This window comes from Ceratosolen solmsi, unplaced genomic scaffold, assembly GCF_000503995.2.
Source record: "Ceratosolen solmsi marchali unplaced genomic scaffold, CerSol_1.0 scaffold39, whole genome shotgun sequence".
Lineage (NCBI taxonomy): Eukaryota > Metazoa > Arthropoda > Insecta > Hymenoptera > Agaonidae > Ceratosolen > Ceratosolen solmsi.
Genome location: NW_011948433.1, coordinates 847062 through 860392, shown reverse-complemented (window position 1 = coordinate 860392; position 13331 = coordinate 847062). Strand labels below are relative to the sequence as shown.

Here is a 13331-nt window from a genome sequence, read left to right as displayed (position 1 = left end):
TTTAACTAATCATAAGCATATAATGGGCCTGTCTCATAACCATAAAAGCTATTTAAAAAAAAAAAAATAAGCATTGAAGTTTTAAACTAATTTATAAAAATTCTATTGCATTATATATTTACTATTTTGCTACTCTGAATTTTTTTCTTATACCTAAGCTTTTAAGTTATTAGCAGTACTGCATTTTTTAAATTGATCGTATTCAATTTTTCTTACAATAAATTACTATACCAATATATCTATTTATTTTGACAAAATGTCTGAATATAAATTATTATTATTAATATAAGTACGGTGTATAATTAATGGCGATAAATGGTAACATTTCTTATAAAAACATAAAGATTTTAAATTCGAATTTTAGCAAACATCAAATCGTATTTACGCGCATAAATACTATGTACTTAAAAAGAAAAACAATTTAAATTAAATCTGTATATTCGTATAATTAGATTTATATATCATAATGTATATTTCTTGCATTAGCATTAATAATATTTGAAATTATAAGCGGTTTTTAAAAATCAAAATTTGCGTTTGGTATTTTAATTATTATAGCATATGATTATTTTTATAATCAAATCACTATCAAATCGACTTCCCAATATTAAAACGGCTAAATTAATAATTGATACCAGTAAAAGAATCAATGATATTTTATATTTCCAAATTTATATTAAATTCTTATAATTGCTAATATAAATATGATTGATTTTTATTATCATAATTATTTTTGAACTTTCTCTTATATGTATCATTTTAAGGCTTCGAAAGCTATTAGTTCTTGCGTAAATATTACTTAGATTGCCCACTACGTTTATTGTGACTTTTAATTCGTTCTGCTTGTTTTAAATTTAACGTAAGCATTCTTTTTTTTTTATATAAAAAATAATTATCATCATAAAATTAATTCGTTTCTAATGGACCATAAATTTTAATTTCTAATTGTTTTGCGAAGACGAACGAAGAAATCAATTTATGACCTCACCGATATTATAATAATCGATTTAAATTACAGTAATATATTAATATAGTCATTGGTATTATAGACGTTTATAATACTATGATATTTTGCTTCATAAATGTCTTTGATAAATGCACAAAGCTTTAGTGAAAATGAACTACAAAAATGTAGAGAAAATAATTATTAAAATAAATTAATTATATAATCGAATGTGTTAAGTTAATTGGTCCAATAACATTAATTTGACAAATACAAGAAGCCCATCATTCCAATTTTATCTACATATAAAGAATTTATTAATAATACATATAATCTTAGTGTCATTTAATAAAAACATTTTCTTCGACATTTACTCGCATTCAATGTACAACTAACAAAGTCAAAATCATATAATCACATGTTTGTGTAAAAAGTGTATATTTATTATTTGAAAAGGGCTTAAAGGCTACTGGTGTATAATATTAATTCTACTGAAATTCCAAATAAATCACTCTGAACTTATAGCTGCAAAAATATATATATAAAAAAAAGAAAAAAAAATAATAATGAATATCAATTTCAATTTCAAATATTATATATGTAATTAGAAAATATTCGTATCTAAGTTTAAAAAGCACGAATTACTAAATTATAACTCATTGGAATATCTGTTATATACAACTGTTTTAATGCATATTTGTATTTAATACACGTGTTACATTTTTAAAATTCTTACACCAATGTAATTAAATTATAACTGAAAAAAAGTCTATTTTAATAAATGAAAGGGGACAGTTAATACATGTAATGAAGAGAAAAACTTCCTGTGATGAAAATCACACTCGTCGTGCCATAAGTCAGCGATATTTATAAAATAGAAATGATAATCACTTAACGACGTGTGTTTAAGAGCTGTTATTTTTATTGTAATAATTCGCGATTACACATCTTTGTATGGCGATGAATTACAAAACTATCAAGTGGACTAAATATTTAATTGTCTCGTGATTGATACAGTCCACTGCTACTCGAGATTTAAATTTCCTGTACTGTTATGCAAAAAAGGTATCCTTATTCAGTATTGTAAGACTGACGTTGACACCTCTATATTTTTTTACATTCATATCAATGTATCGCGATTTATTCATATGTAAAATATTTGTACAGAACAAGAAATAAAAATAAAATTTTGTTAACATATTTTAAATCAATTCTAAACGTATTTGTATTATTTTATTTACCTATTACTTCTATAATTCATATTTCATTCCACAATTTTTGCTATATCATAATTATTAATGCATATTATGTTGTTAAAACTGAAAATTATTCTATGACGCAAGATGACAAGAAAACTTAATCGATGTAAATGGAAACTAACGAATAAATTTTACAATATTTAACATCTGTATATTACAAATATTAAATAGTACATAAATATTTTATTTATAACGTTACAGTCATTAAAAGTCCAAATTTGCCACTGTAAATAAATACATTTCATAGAAAATGTATTAAACTCTAAAAATTGGAATAGTTTAAAATATGACGCATTAACAATAGATTAACAATGAAAGTAGAAAATAATTATTCTTCAGATAAATAAAGCTTCATACTATATAATAAAATCTTCTATGTAAATCATAATACACAAAGTTAATGTGATATTTTTTGTGAATTAAAATTTTAAAAACATAAACATTAAAAAGAATTCAATAAAAATGAGTCATAAAAAATGTATATGGAAGGAATTAAAAAAAAAATATATAAAAAATATAGTACAAAATTTCTCTCTCTCTCTCTCTCTCTCTCTCTGTCTATCTATCTATCTATCTATCTATCTCTATCTCTCGCTCCTTCTCTTTCTTCCTCTCCTAATAGGAGTCTCCTAATAGATAATACTATCTATCTCTATCTCTCGCTCCTTCTCTTTCTTCCTCTCCTATTATCTGGGATAAAAATTTTTTTTGTAAAAAAAGGTTTTAACTCCTTGAATTAATTGATATAAGATACATACATCAATTTTTGTTTTTAAAATAAAGTCTGAAGCGAATTATAAAGTAATCGTAATTACACATGAACAAATACGCAGACCCTATTGAATTTTTAAATAGATGTAATATTTAATAATATTCATAATAATAATTGTTATTTTAACATTGGTAATATAATTTTAATAGTGTAAAGGTTCACATACAAATCACAGTAATGAAAAGATTTCAAATTTGGCCTGGAAATGAAACATCGTTAGTTTGAGTCATTCGAATAACGAATGTTAGTCAACACTCAAAACAAATGCATGCTAATTAATTTTCTAATCGTACATTCAATTATCTTTACTTTATAACAGTAAATATTGACGCATCTATAAATTTGTTGACCTAAGCATGTTTGTTATTTTTCTTAAGTTTGTAACGACTACTATTTTGTTAATACAGTTTTAAAACATTCTCAGTACGACATCTTTATAAATTATATTCTTTATCTGGGAATTTAAAATGATATATTAGGTAGATTAGTAATAATGGAACGGAAAATATAGCACTTAATTTTAACCGCTATACTAACATACGTTATATTTCCGACAAAGAGAGTAACTTAATAATGTTTGTATTACTATTATATATTAATTTAAGTGAATTGGAAAATATTCAAAAAATATAAAACAGATAATTTCCATAAATTATAGGAACCATAATTCGTAAAAAAAAAAAAAGATGAGATGCAAATATTTCATCACGTAGCAAAATAGAAACAGGAAAGTGATAAAATTTCGGAAAAAAATAATAATATTAATATATGAATACGATTGCGCGCGCGTTTGTGTGATAATTTCATTTATAGTTTATATGGACAGTAAATTAAATGATTTTTATATAAAAAAAATAAAATAAAAGAAATGTTAATGCGTAATAAATGAAAATGATTGGAATCACGTTCGACAATAGACTAGAATTTTTCAGAATCTTAAAATTATATAATAATATTAAAGGTTCATTATGTTTGTGAATGCAAACAGACAATAAATACATTAATAAATGTGAAATTTTTGTATGGAAATGCTAATTCGGTTTTGCAAATATCTATTTTAATAACCGAAGAATATTATGTACATAAAATGTATATTTTTGAAAAGTTTTAAGATGTGCTATAATATTTGTTTTTAAAAACTATTTAGATATGATTCGAAACAAGAAAGCTTTTACATGTCGTTAGAACAATTGAAGAAAAAAATTGATTAGCACAAATGACAAGAAAAATTATTTTATTTATAAAATATTAATAATTCTATACCATCTTGGAGAATGATAATCCAAGATCTTAAAACATTACTAAATAATTAATTATTTTACTGCTATGATGATATTTATATATACCGAGTTTTTATATATTACTGTGAGCAAGACACATCCTAACAAATATGTTTACCACTTGCAATAATTTTCCAAGTACCACGCGTCAAATTTAGTAGCTTATTATAATAAGTTTAATAATTTCCTTTATTTTTTAATTTCATGAAATCATACCCATTTATATCACAATTATTATTAATACAGTAACATTCAATATTATGCGATTTGTTTTAAAAATCTGCTACTGTCAATGTTACTGTAAAATGTACAAGCTCTTATCTTACAAAAGCAGCCCTGCCATAATAGAAGCCACAAGTTTATTAATCACAAAATGTAATACTTCATGAATTGATTAAATAAATAATACAAGTGGTAATATTTTGGAGGAGAATAAAATTAATACGTTATAGTTGCTGAGAGAAAATTAATTTTATTATCATGATAATCTTAAGGTTCGATTTTATTATCATAATAATCTTAAGGATAATCCTGATGCGATTACTTCCATTTGTTCAAAGAATTTTTATATCTTCCTGGATTTTCTTTTTCGTCTTGGGTAGCTAATTCTTCATCAATGAGTAATTCGAAATTACCCATTGCCTCTCTCGTTGGACATTTATTCCACCTGACACTGCAACATAAGTGTATCGTGTCTATGTTAATGTTTCATAAAAATAAAATCGATTTCTAATAATTTATGCTCGTTAAATGATGGTACTTACTCTGGAATACCATCGGGAGGTAACACTACAGAAATTATATTATCAATAAGTTTGTATTTTAAAATTCTATCGTTAACCGTCGTCGATGTAAGCGATGGGGATGCATTCACCTACAATTAAATTAATGCGCTTAGCTTAATATTAATAAAGCAGAGGTATAATTTCTAATTCATTAATGTGAAATGAATCAGAAACCTCGATTAACCAGGGCTTTAATTTATTATCGATAATGATGTCATAGCCGTAACATTCAAAGCAGTGTCGATCGTTGGCCATTACAGGGGCCACAGCTCGCAACGAATGCACAATGCACCAAGTGATGTTAGAAAACAATTTCTCCGTCACGGCTTTGCCTCTTGTGCTCTCCAAATACAAGCGAAGATTTTGCACACTCAATTTACCGCCATGTAAGCTATTATACTCATCCTAGGGTAAAGTTAAGCTTCTTCAGTTCTAATTCTCAATTCGATTCTTGAAAACTTGTACGAGTACAAAAACTTACCCCATGTTTTTGTACAGACACATTGGTTAAATGAACATACATATTATCTAATTCTTGAATACTGGTGTCGTACTTAACTGTACAGAAACGACAAAAGCCTAATTTAAATAAATATGCCTTCAATGGCCTAAACGACGTTATTAAAACGTAAAGTCGGAGATCGAATTTTTTCCCACCTATTAAGAGAGGATTATCGATGTATCTAAAATAAAAAATTTACCATTAGTTTTGATTCCGGTAATATTGAAATATCTTATTCAATTGCAATCGATAATATATTAAAGACATTACAACATAATTTTATTTAATGAGAAAACCTTCGTTACCTAGATATAACATACGATTCTTTAGTTAAATTAGGATTAAAGGGATTTCTCGCCTCTCTTGACCATTTCTTCAATTTGCTTAATTTATTAATTAAGAAAATTCCAGCTCCTTGAGATTTACCACAAGGTTTCATGATCCATGTGCTTTGCGGTGATTTTCGATACTCCTCCACAAACATATTGTAGTCTTACACAAATAAGGTCAATGAGAAGCAAAAAAAGAAAAATTCGTTATTTTTCGACTCCTGCATCTTAGGAGATAAAACTTTTGACTAAATCACTTAAATTACCTGCCGGCAAAACGAAAGTTACTGGAATAAAATCCAGGTAGAGGTATTTTCCGGGTCCATCGCCTCTTTCTGCCAAAGGACTGCCTTCGCGTTCCAAATCTTTTCGATATCTCTTAATATTTTTCACAAGTAAATCTTTTCGCGTTAGCTCATAATGATTTGGAAAATGATTGATTGTTCTAGAAATAATGGAAGCATTGATAAATCAATAAAACATATTGAATTTATAACACAAATTAATTGGATTATACACTGAAAAATGCAGATAAGTGCTTTAATTAAAAAAAAATTAATATTCTTTATTTAAATAATCAGAGAATTGCCTATTAAGACTTCGTACAGACATTTCATACAAAATTAGATCAATTCGTTATAGGATAAAAGCATAATTAATATTTGTTTTAGTTAAATCGCATCACTTATAATTATAGTTAACTATTAATTTCATTAAAAATTGTTGCAATTACATTTACTAATTTTAATAATCAATCATATACTTTCCTTTACATCAAATCTTACATATAATAAATATATTTCACAAAGAATATTTCATATTAATGGTAATTAATCGTAATTAATGAAAGCTTTTCTATATGAATAATGAGTTGCATAGGAAAATAAACAAATGAATAATTTACAATGACTAAATTGAATATATAGTGTGACTATTGAATTTATTGAAGATTGAATTAGAAAGTAAAGTTTCAAAATGTGTATTATATAAAAGTTTATGGTATTCTAGAATATAATTATGAAGGTTTGATTATGGAACTTCAGTTAAAGCATAAGTAAGTAATCGTAATAGTCAATTTATTTTAAATTAAGTATACGTGTAACACATTTAATATTCATTATTAAATAGGCACTAAAGAATAGATTAAACTTTTCAGATTCTTATGTGTAAATGAAATCTATTAAAATTTATTTAACAGTTATTTTATTTTGCTAATGATAATCACCTAGTAAATTCACATGTTTACAATATAAAATAAGCTCTATATATATATATATATATAATTTTTTATTTTATCACAACATAAATGAATAAATAATATTCTTCTATAATTAGAGCAATTAGAGAAAGTAACTTACTGATTGTCACCCATTCTGTAACCGGTTTCGATGCTGAAAATATTTCGACAAGATATCGTTGCAGCCCTTAAACGCAATTTGAATTTGTAAATAATAAATATATACACGTTATTTATGCCGAGATCTTGTTTTAAATTATCATTTCTACCAATAAAAATTCCAGTCCTCTTCGGGACCGACTTGTTTCCATCCTCTTTTTTCGAAATTATAAGTTATTACAGATTTGTCCACATCCGTACAATATGTTACCTTCATTTTGTCTAATCCAATATTAAGCACCCTTGAAAATATATTTCACTAGAATTACTCGAATGATAATAAAAAATATGTTAATATTCCCTACGACGATATTTAAATAAATGATTAAGAGACATTTTTTTTTTTTTTTTTTTTTTTTTTTTTTACAAAAAATAACAAATAAAAAGTAAAAATTAAAATAACTTTCAATTTAAAGGAAAAGTTTGCTATGAAGTTAATATGAATGTAAATTTTAGGCATGCAATTGAAAATATCTGATTAATGAGCAGAAATATTATATACAAGTATTATTAAATGATATATGCGAGCTCTCACGATCAAATTTAAACGTGTGAAGTTCAAATTCAGTTGGAAAGGCAAACAAACACTTCGGGTTGTGCATCATATATGCATTATATGCGTTTACCTGCCATAAGTAGTTGACGAATTGCTTCCTACTCGTTTATTTTCAATGTTCGCCATTTCATAAAGTGACTGGCATACTAAACAACGCTTAGACTTAAGTTTTATCAATGTGCATCTATGGTAACGCATACTAACAATTTCCTCAACAGTGATAAATATGGACACTAATGGTGATTGAGGACAAAATGAGAGTATAACAACAATAGGTGATAAAAATTATCTAAACACACTATGAATGTTGAACAGTGTTAAAAAAATCGATATTTGTTCTTTACACTCGGTAACGGCGCTTAAGCAAATACACAACGAATGGGCAATATAAGCTCTGCCATCGATATTTACATTAAACTGTTTAAAAATTCGGATTAAGCTTATTATTGCATTATGCATTGATAATGCATTTGATATTAACTATAAAATAACTTTAGAAAGACGTCAATTTTAGGAGAACGTCGGTTCTGGAAATGCCAAACAAAAAAGAAAAAAAACCAAGTAAAGGAGGAAGTAGCGGTGAGAAGAATCCCTCGTCGGTGGAGGAATATTTGTCAACATTCTTAAGGCAAGACACGACGAGGATAACGATCGCATTCAAATTGGAGCGAGCTCGAATAATGCACGTGTAATATCTCTTATATAGTAATATTTCTTTTATAGTAAAGCATCGGTGTCATGCATTCGATTACCAAAATTGTTTACAATATTAGTCGGTCGTCCCTCCAAGTGCGCGAGTCAAGGAGTCTAGCGTTCTTTCGGCACAACCTCGCATTTTGCCCTCAATGCCCTTGTCGCCTCTGCAAAGATAAGAACACTCGCGACGTCACGAAAAATTTATAAAGGACTGACAACATTTTTCAAAATGGTACAGGTCTCCGAATGAGTTACCGAAGGTTAGATTTTTTGTTATGTTTCCGCCACTACGGAGTTTTTTTGTTTTGGCGTTCGCGACAATTTTTGATACAAGCAAATTGATACAAGAACTCATTATAAAGAGAATCCCGTCATTCTTTCAATTTCCAATCCATGTGCATTTTTTTGCACTACAATGTTATCCGCGTCACATTTTTATCATAAATTTGTTAACGCACTTATGCGCTTTGCTGTGAAATTTTCCATGAAAATGTCATTGTTACGAATCGTAATTTTTACTACAAATCCAATTAGTATTTATTTTATTTTTCTGCCTTTAGATTGCAGTTTTAGTTCACAATTATTTTACGACGCAATTTTATCTTAAAAATATGCAATTTAAATTCTTGAACATGAATTCTGAACATAATAATGTACTAATATTATATAATATATAATATAGTACTTTACTTGTAATTTCATCCATACATTTTCAACTGAACTAACGTAAGATAACTTATAATGCAGTTGCTACACTATTTCTAACTATGACCCTAGATTATAATAAATATAATTTAAAAGTTAAACAGTTTCCTCAGTAATCGTTTAAATATTATATTTAAATAAAATTATACTTCATATAGGTGCAAAATAATTGATTAATTATTATTTATCATTATTTAAGTATATAAAATTTGTCGATTCTTGATCTTCAATTGAATCTTCGATAAAATTAAAAGCATAATGGAAAATAGGTTTGCTAAAACATTCACATATATATCTTAGTTTAATATAATAGTATTATTATATAGATAATGTTTAAAATATGCGAATGGATGTTATTGAAATTCTGAAAATTCGGTGGTGGTAAGATTTTTATTTTCAGTTTTAACATTTTCATGAAAACTTGATCTAAATTGTTTGAATTTAATTTTATAAGAGCATATATTAAACTAATCAAATTATTAATATTTTGAACTTACATTGAACAATTGTGTTTTCCAGATTGCTCAAGTCAGCTTTAAATTTGCATGGCATATTGAATGAATTTTACATCAAAGACAACAAAATATTATTATGATATAAATATGTATTTATTATGATATTCAAAAACTTTTGCTAAGTAGTTAGCTGTAATTTTTCATTTTATGTTTTTATTTTCAATCGAGTACTAATATTCATATTATATATTTTTTAGAAATATTATAACTGGATGTTGTAAATGATACATTTGTAATTAATTATTATAAATTATATATTATTTACATTTTAATATACAACAAATCTATTGAAACCACAATGGTAAACCTGCTTTATATTTATTGTGCTCCTCTATTTTTTTTTTCAATGGTTCCGATACCTCTTTCTCAGTTTGCTTATCTTTTACTTTGTTTGCTCTTTGTTCTGCGAACATATTTGGGAATTCAAATGACTCAAATCTTGGCTGAAAAGAATAGAACAATTTTTAAATAATTATTATTTACTATTAATTATTATATAATAGGGCAATACACATATTGTTTATATTATTTAAAATTTCTTTAATAATTTAAAATTACATTTTAGTACTCACTAAATGGGCGTATGCAACTTTTATATCTTCATCTTTTATTACAGTATTTAGCTCATTTCTTCTGAATTTTCCTAATTTTATTCTCGTATTCACTTTGATAATAGGTATTTTGTAAATTTTTTCCAAGTAATTTTTAATATCGAGTCTTGTCATTTGCATAGAACAATGAAATTCTACGATATTTGGAGGATTATTAAATTGTGGCTTGACAAGCTTCATCCAAAAATTTGGAAGAAATATACGTAGTTGTGGATTTCCTTTTTGATATAGTGGGTAGCTGGAAAACAGAATCAGTTAATTTATGAAAAAGCAAAACTATAAAATTCAGAAATATTTTCATGCAATCAAATATTATTTCAATATGATTGAAATTAATAAGAATAATTTTAATTTTAAATTACTATCGTGTTGACATATTTAGTTTTGTAAAATTTTCTTGTCTATTGAATTCCGTGATCAATATTTACTTTATACGTAACCTCAAAGCTGTTTTAAACAATTATCGCAACTCTTAGCCTCGCTCTCAGTCCAGTCGATAATACAGGATTCTTCTTTTCACTACATTTCTGTACACGTTGTTGCCGACTTTTGAATGAAATAATTGCATATTCGATCGAATATTTTACATTAGTATGCAAATTAATGATAAATAGGAGTAGAAAATAAAATAATAATTAGCATTTCGCAATAATGTTAAATGCGAACAAGAAGAACAAAAGAGATTGTCTTTGATTTTAACTTGATATACAAATACTGCACTATTAACGACATTTAACCGCTCATGTATTTCATGTTGATTACAATTGAATAGAACAAAAGGCTAATGGGACAGAAATCAATAAAAAAAACTACCGAAATGTACAATACGTAATTCTTCCCTTCGTGGCAGAGATGGCGCTCGATAATCGGTAAAGCGCGAGCTGTAGGAATTTCGAGGGTGAACGGGCAAATTCTCACGACCGACTTTTTTGTGCCTTTTGAAGAGCATATATCCTTCGCTTTTCTCTCTAACGCTCTCTCATTTCATTTCGCCCTTTTTCCCCCGCCATCCCACTTGTACACCTCCCGCTTTCTCCCTCTTCTCTCTCTCTCTCTCTCTCTCTCTCTCTCTCTTCCCTTCACCCCACCCTATCCCATCCCATCCCATTCCATCCCATCCCATCCCATCCCATCCCATCCCATCCCATCCCATCTCATCTCATCCTATCCCATCCCATCCCTCCCGTGCGCACTCCCGTTCTCTCTCTCTCTCTCTCCCTCTCTCTCTCCTCCCTCCTCCCTCCTTCCCGCTCTCTCTCTCTCTCTCTCTCTCTCTCTCTCTCTCTCTCTCTCTCTCTCTTTCTCTGACGTCGATGTTCCCTCCCCCTCTGTCCATCTCTTTTTCTCAACGGAGTCTAGGCTATGGACCAGCGGCGCGCCTCCCGTCGCTCGTATGCGTGGGTCAGCGGCTCCGGCTTTCACGGAGGGAAGCTGCAAGACTACGTGCCAGTCGACGAAGCGGAGAGACACGGAGAGTCCCGAGTAACGCGGTCCCCGTATTCTGACGGCTGCCGAAAATCCGACTTTCATCGCCGCGCGCCCTTACAGTGAAACTATGTAATTTTCCATCCAGGCCCTGTTCATCCGAAGAAGTAGACCATACGCAGCCGGGACATGTCATGGAAATAATTAACAGGAGAGGCGGTAACGCGTCGGCAACCGACGGCAGCCCTTTATCGGCCTCCGTACAAACGTCATACCGAGTCCGCGGACCACTGCTGGTCCTCCTGCCTTCACGGCCCTCGCCACGCGATCCCACTGCTGCCGGACTTTTAAGGAGCCGCTGTGTGCCGCGCCGATTTTGTTTTTATTAGCTGGGCAAGCTCGATGGACGGGAGCTACGCTCGTGGAATCACGAGCCTCTTCTGCGCTCTCTAAATCAAGATGCACTTTACGCGGTCTATGATCTCCATCGGAAGGTGAAAATGCGCACTGGGCCACGTTCTCTTACGGTGAGTTGTGCTTACCTTCGCGTACCTCCTTCCACGTAAGGTCGTCTCTGCCTCCTGCCTTTTTACGCCTAACGGCGGGAGAATTTTTATTAATTTGCTGTCAGCAGGGGCGAGCCAGCGACGCCAATTTCATCGACGATTTATGAGCGTTTGAATTTGCGAATATTGCGCTGAATTGGCCTGTCCATTCGATTGTCACGGCATTACGTTCCTTACACGGAACTCCCAATCGTACGATTTAAGCACTCCTCGCTACGAGGCTATCGACGAAGAGTACAGAAGAGTGACAACAGCCCTCACCCATGCGATTGCATACACGAAATACAAATATACACGAAACGACACCCTCAGCTACCCTCAACCCATCCAACGTAACGCTAGATTCCCCATTTCCATTACGTAAACGACACGAATGCTTGAATTGATATTTATAATCGTCGATTTTTGAGACTAGTTTTGCGAATTAAAAGAGCCCACAGAGTGTGGGTGGAAGGAATCCGAATTGAAACGTCGCCGCATCTCATCGCGTCGTCGCGTTCCTTTCTCCGTACGCGTCGCGACAATATCCCGCGTCTCTCACAAAGTGGAGCACAGCCGTGTACAACGTTTCCTGTGTATCGGATCCTGCTCTTCTCGTTCGCTTCTCGTCCCTCTCGCGTATTAAGTTTCGATTAAGCAGTTTATTCGTAGCTTTCCCTTGCGAAATGCTCGCGACCCCGATGATTCGTCGGCTCGTTATTCTCCAAGCTTGTTGTCTTTTGCCGATTTAAAGCAGCCCTCGGTCCCAGCAAGTATTATTACTCCAGTGATAAGATAAAGGTATTTCGAACGAACGATCATTCGTCGGTATTGGTTAGCTCTTACACATACTTTCAAGTTTCATAAATTATCGCGAGCTCTTCGTTCGAAAATTTAATGTACACGCGCACAATTTCTCGCATATTGCCGGTGTGAGATATAACTGGATAGTGGATTCGCAACGATTCGAAAGGTCTCCATAAGCACGACCAAGATTACGTTGGAAGGGTCT

At 30.2% G+C, this 13331-nt stretch overlaps 2 protein-coding genes across 2 annotated transcripts; both read right to left on the bottom strand.

Moving 5' to 3' along the window:
• Positions 1-4713: 4713 nt before the first annotated feature.
• Positions 4714-8104, bottom strand: TTLL1B (Tubulin tyrosine ligase-like 1B). Its single transcript, XM_011502387.1, has 9 exons — positions 7893-8104; positions 7377-7508; positions 7229-7294; positions 6137-6315; positions 5847-6033; positions 5521-5722; positions 5214-5444; positions 5019-5128; positions 4714-4927 (listed from the first exon to the last, which is right to left on the bottom strand). The coding sequence occupies exons 1-9, from the start codon at positions 8018-8020 to the stop codon at positions 4795-4797; spliced, it is 1368 nt and encodes a 455-aa protein (XP_011500689.1). The 5' UTR covers positions 8021-8104; the 3' UTR covers positions 4714-4794.
• A 1870-nt stretch (positions 8105-9974) lies between these two features.
• Positions 9975-10741, bottom strand: mRpL23 (mitochondrial ribosomal protein L23). Its single transcript, XM_011502386.1, has 3 exons — positions 10712-10741; positions 10311-10587; positions 9975-10181 (listed from the first exon to the last, which is right to left on the bottom strand). Exons 1-3 carry the CDS (start codon positions 10723-10725, stop codon positions 10023-10025), a joined length of 450 nt encoding a protein of 149 aa, XP_011500688.1. The 5' UTR covers positions 10726-10741; the 3' UTR covers positions 9975-10022.
• Positions 10742-13331: the final 2590 nt, after the last annotated feature.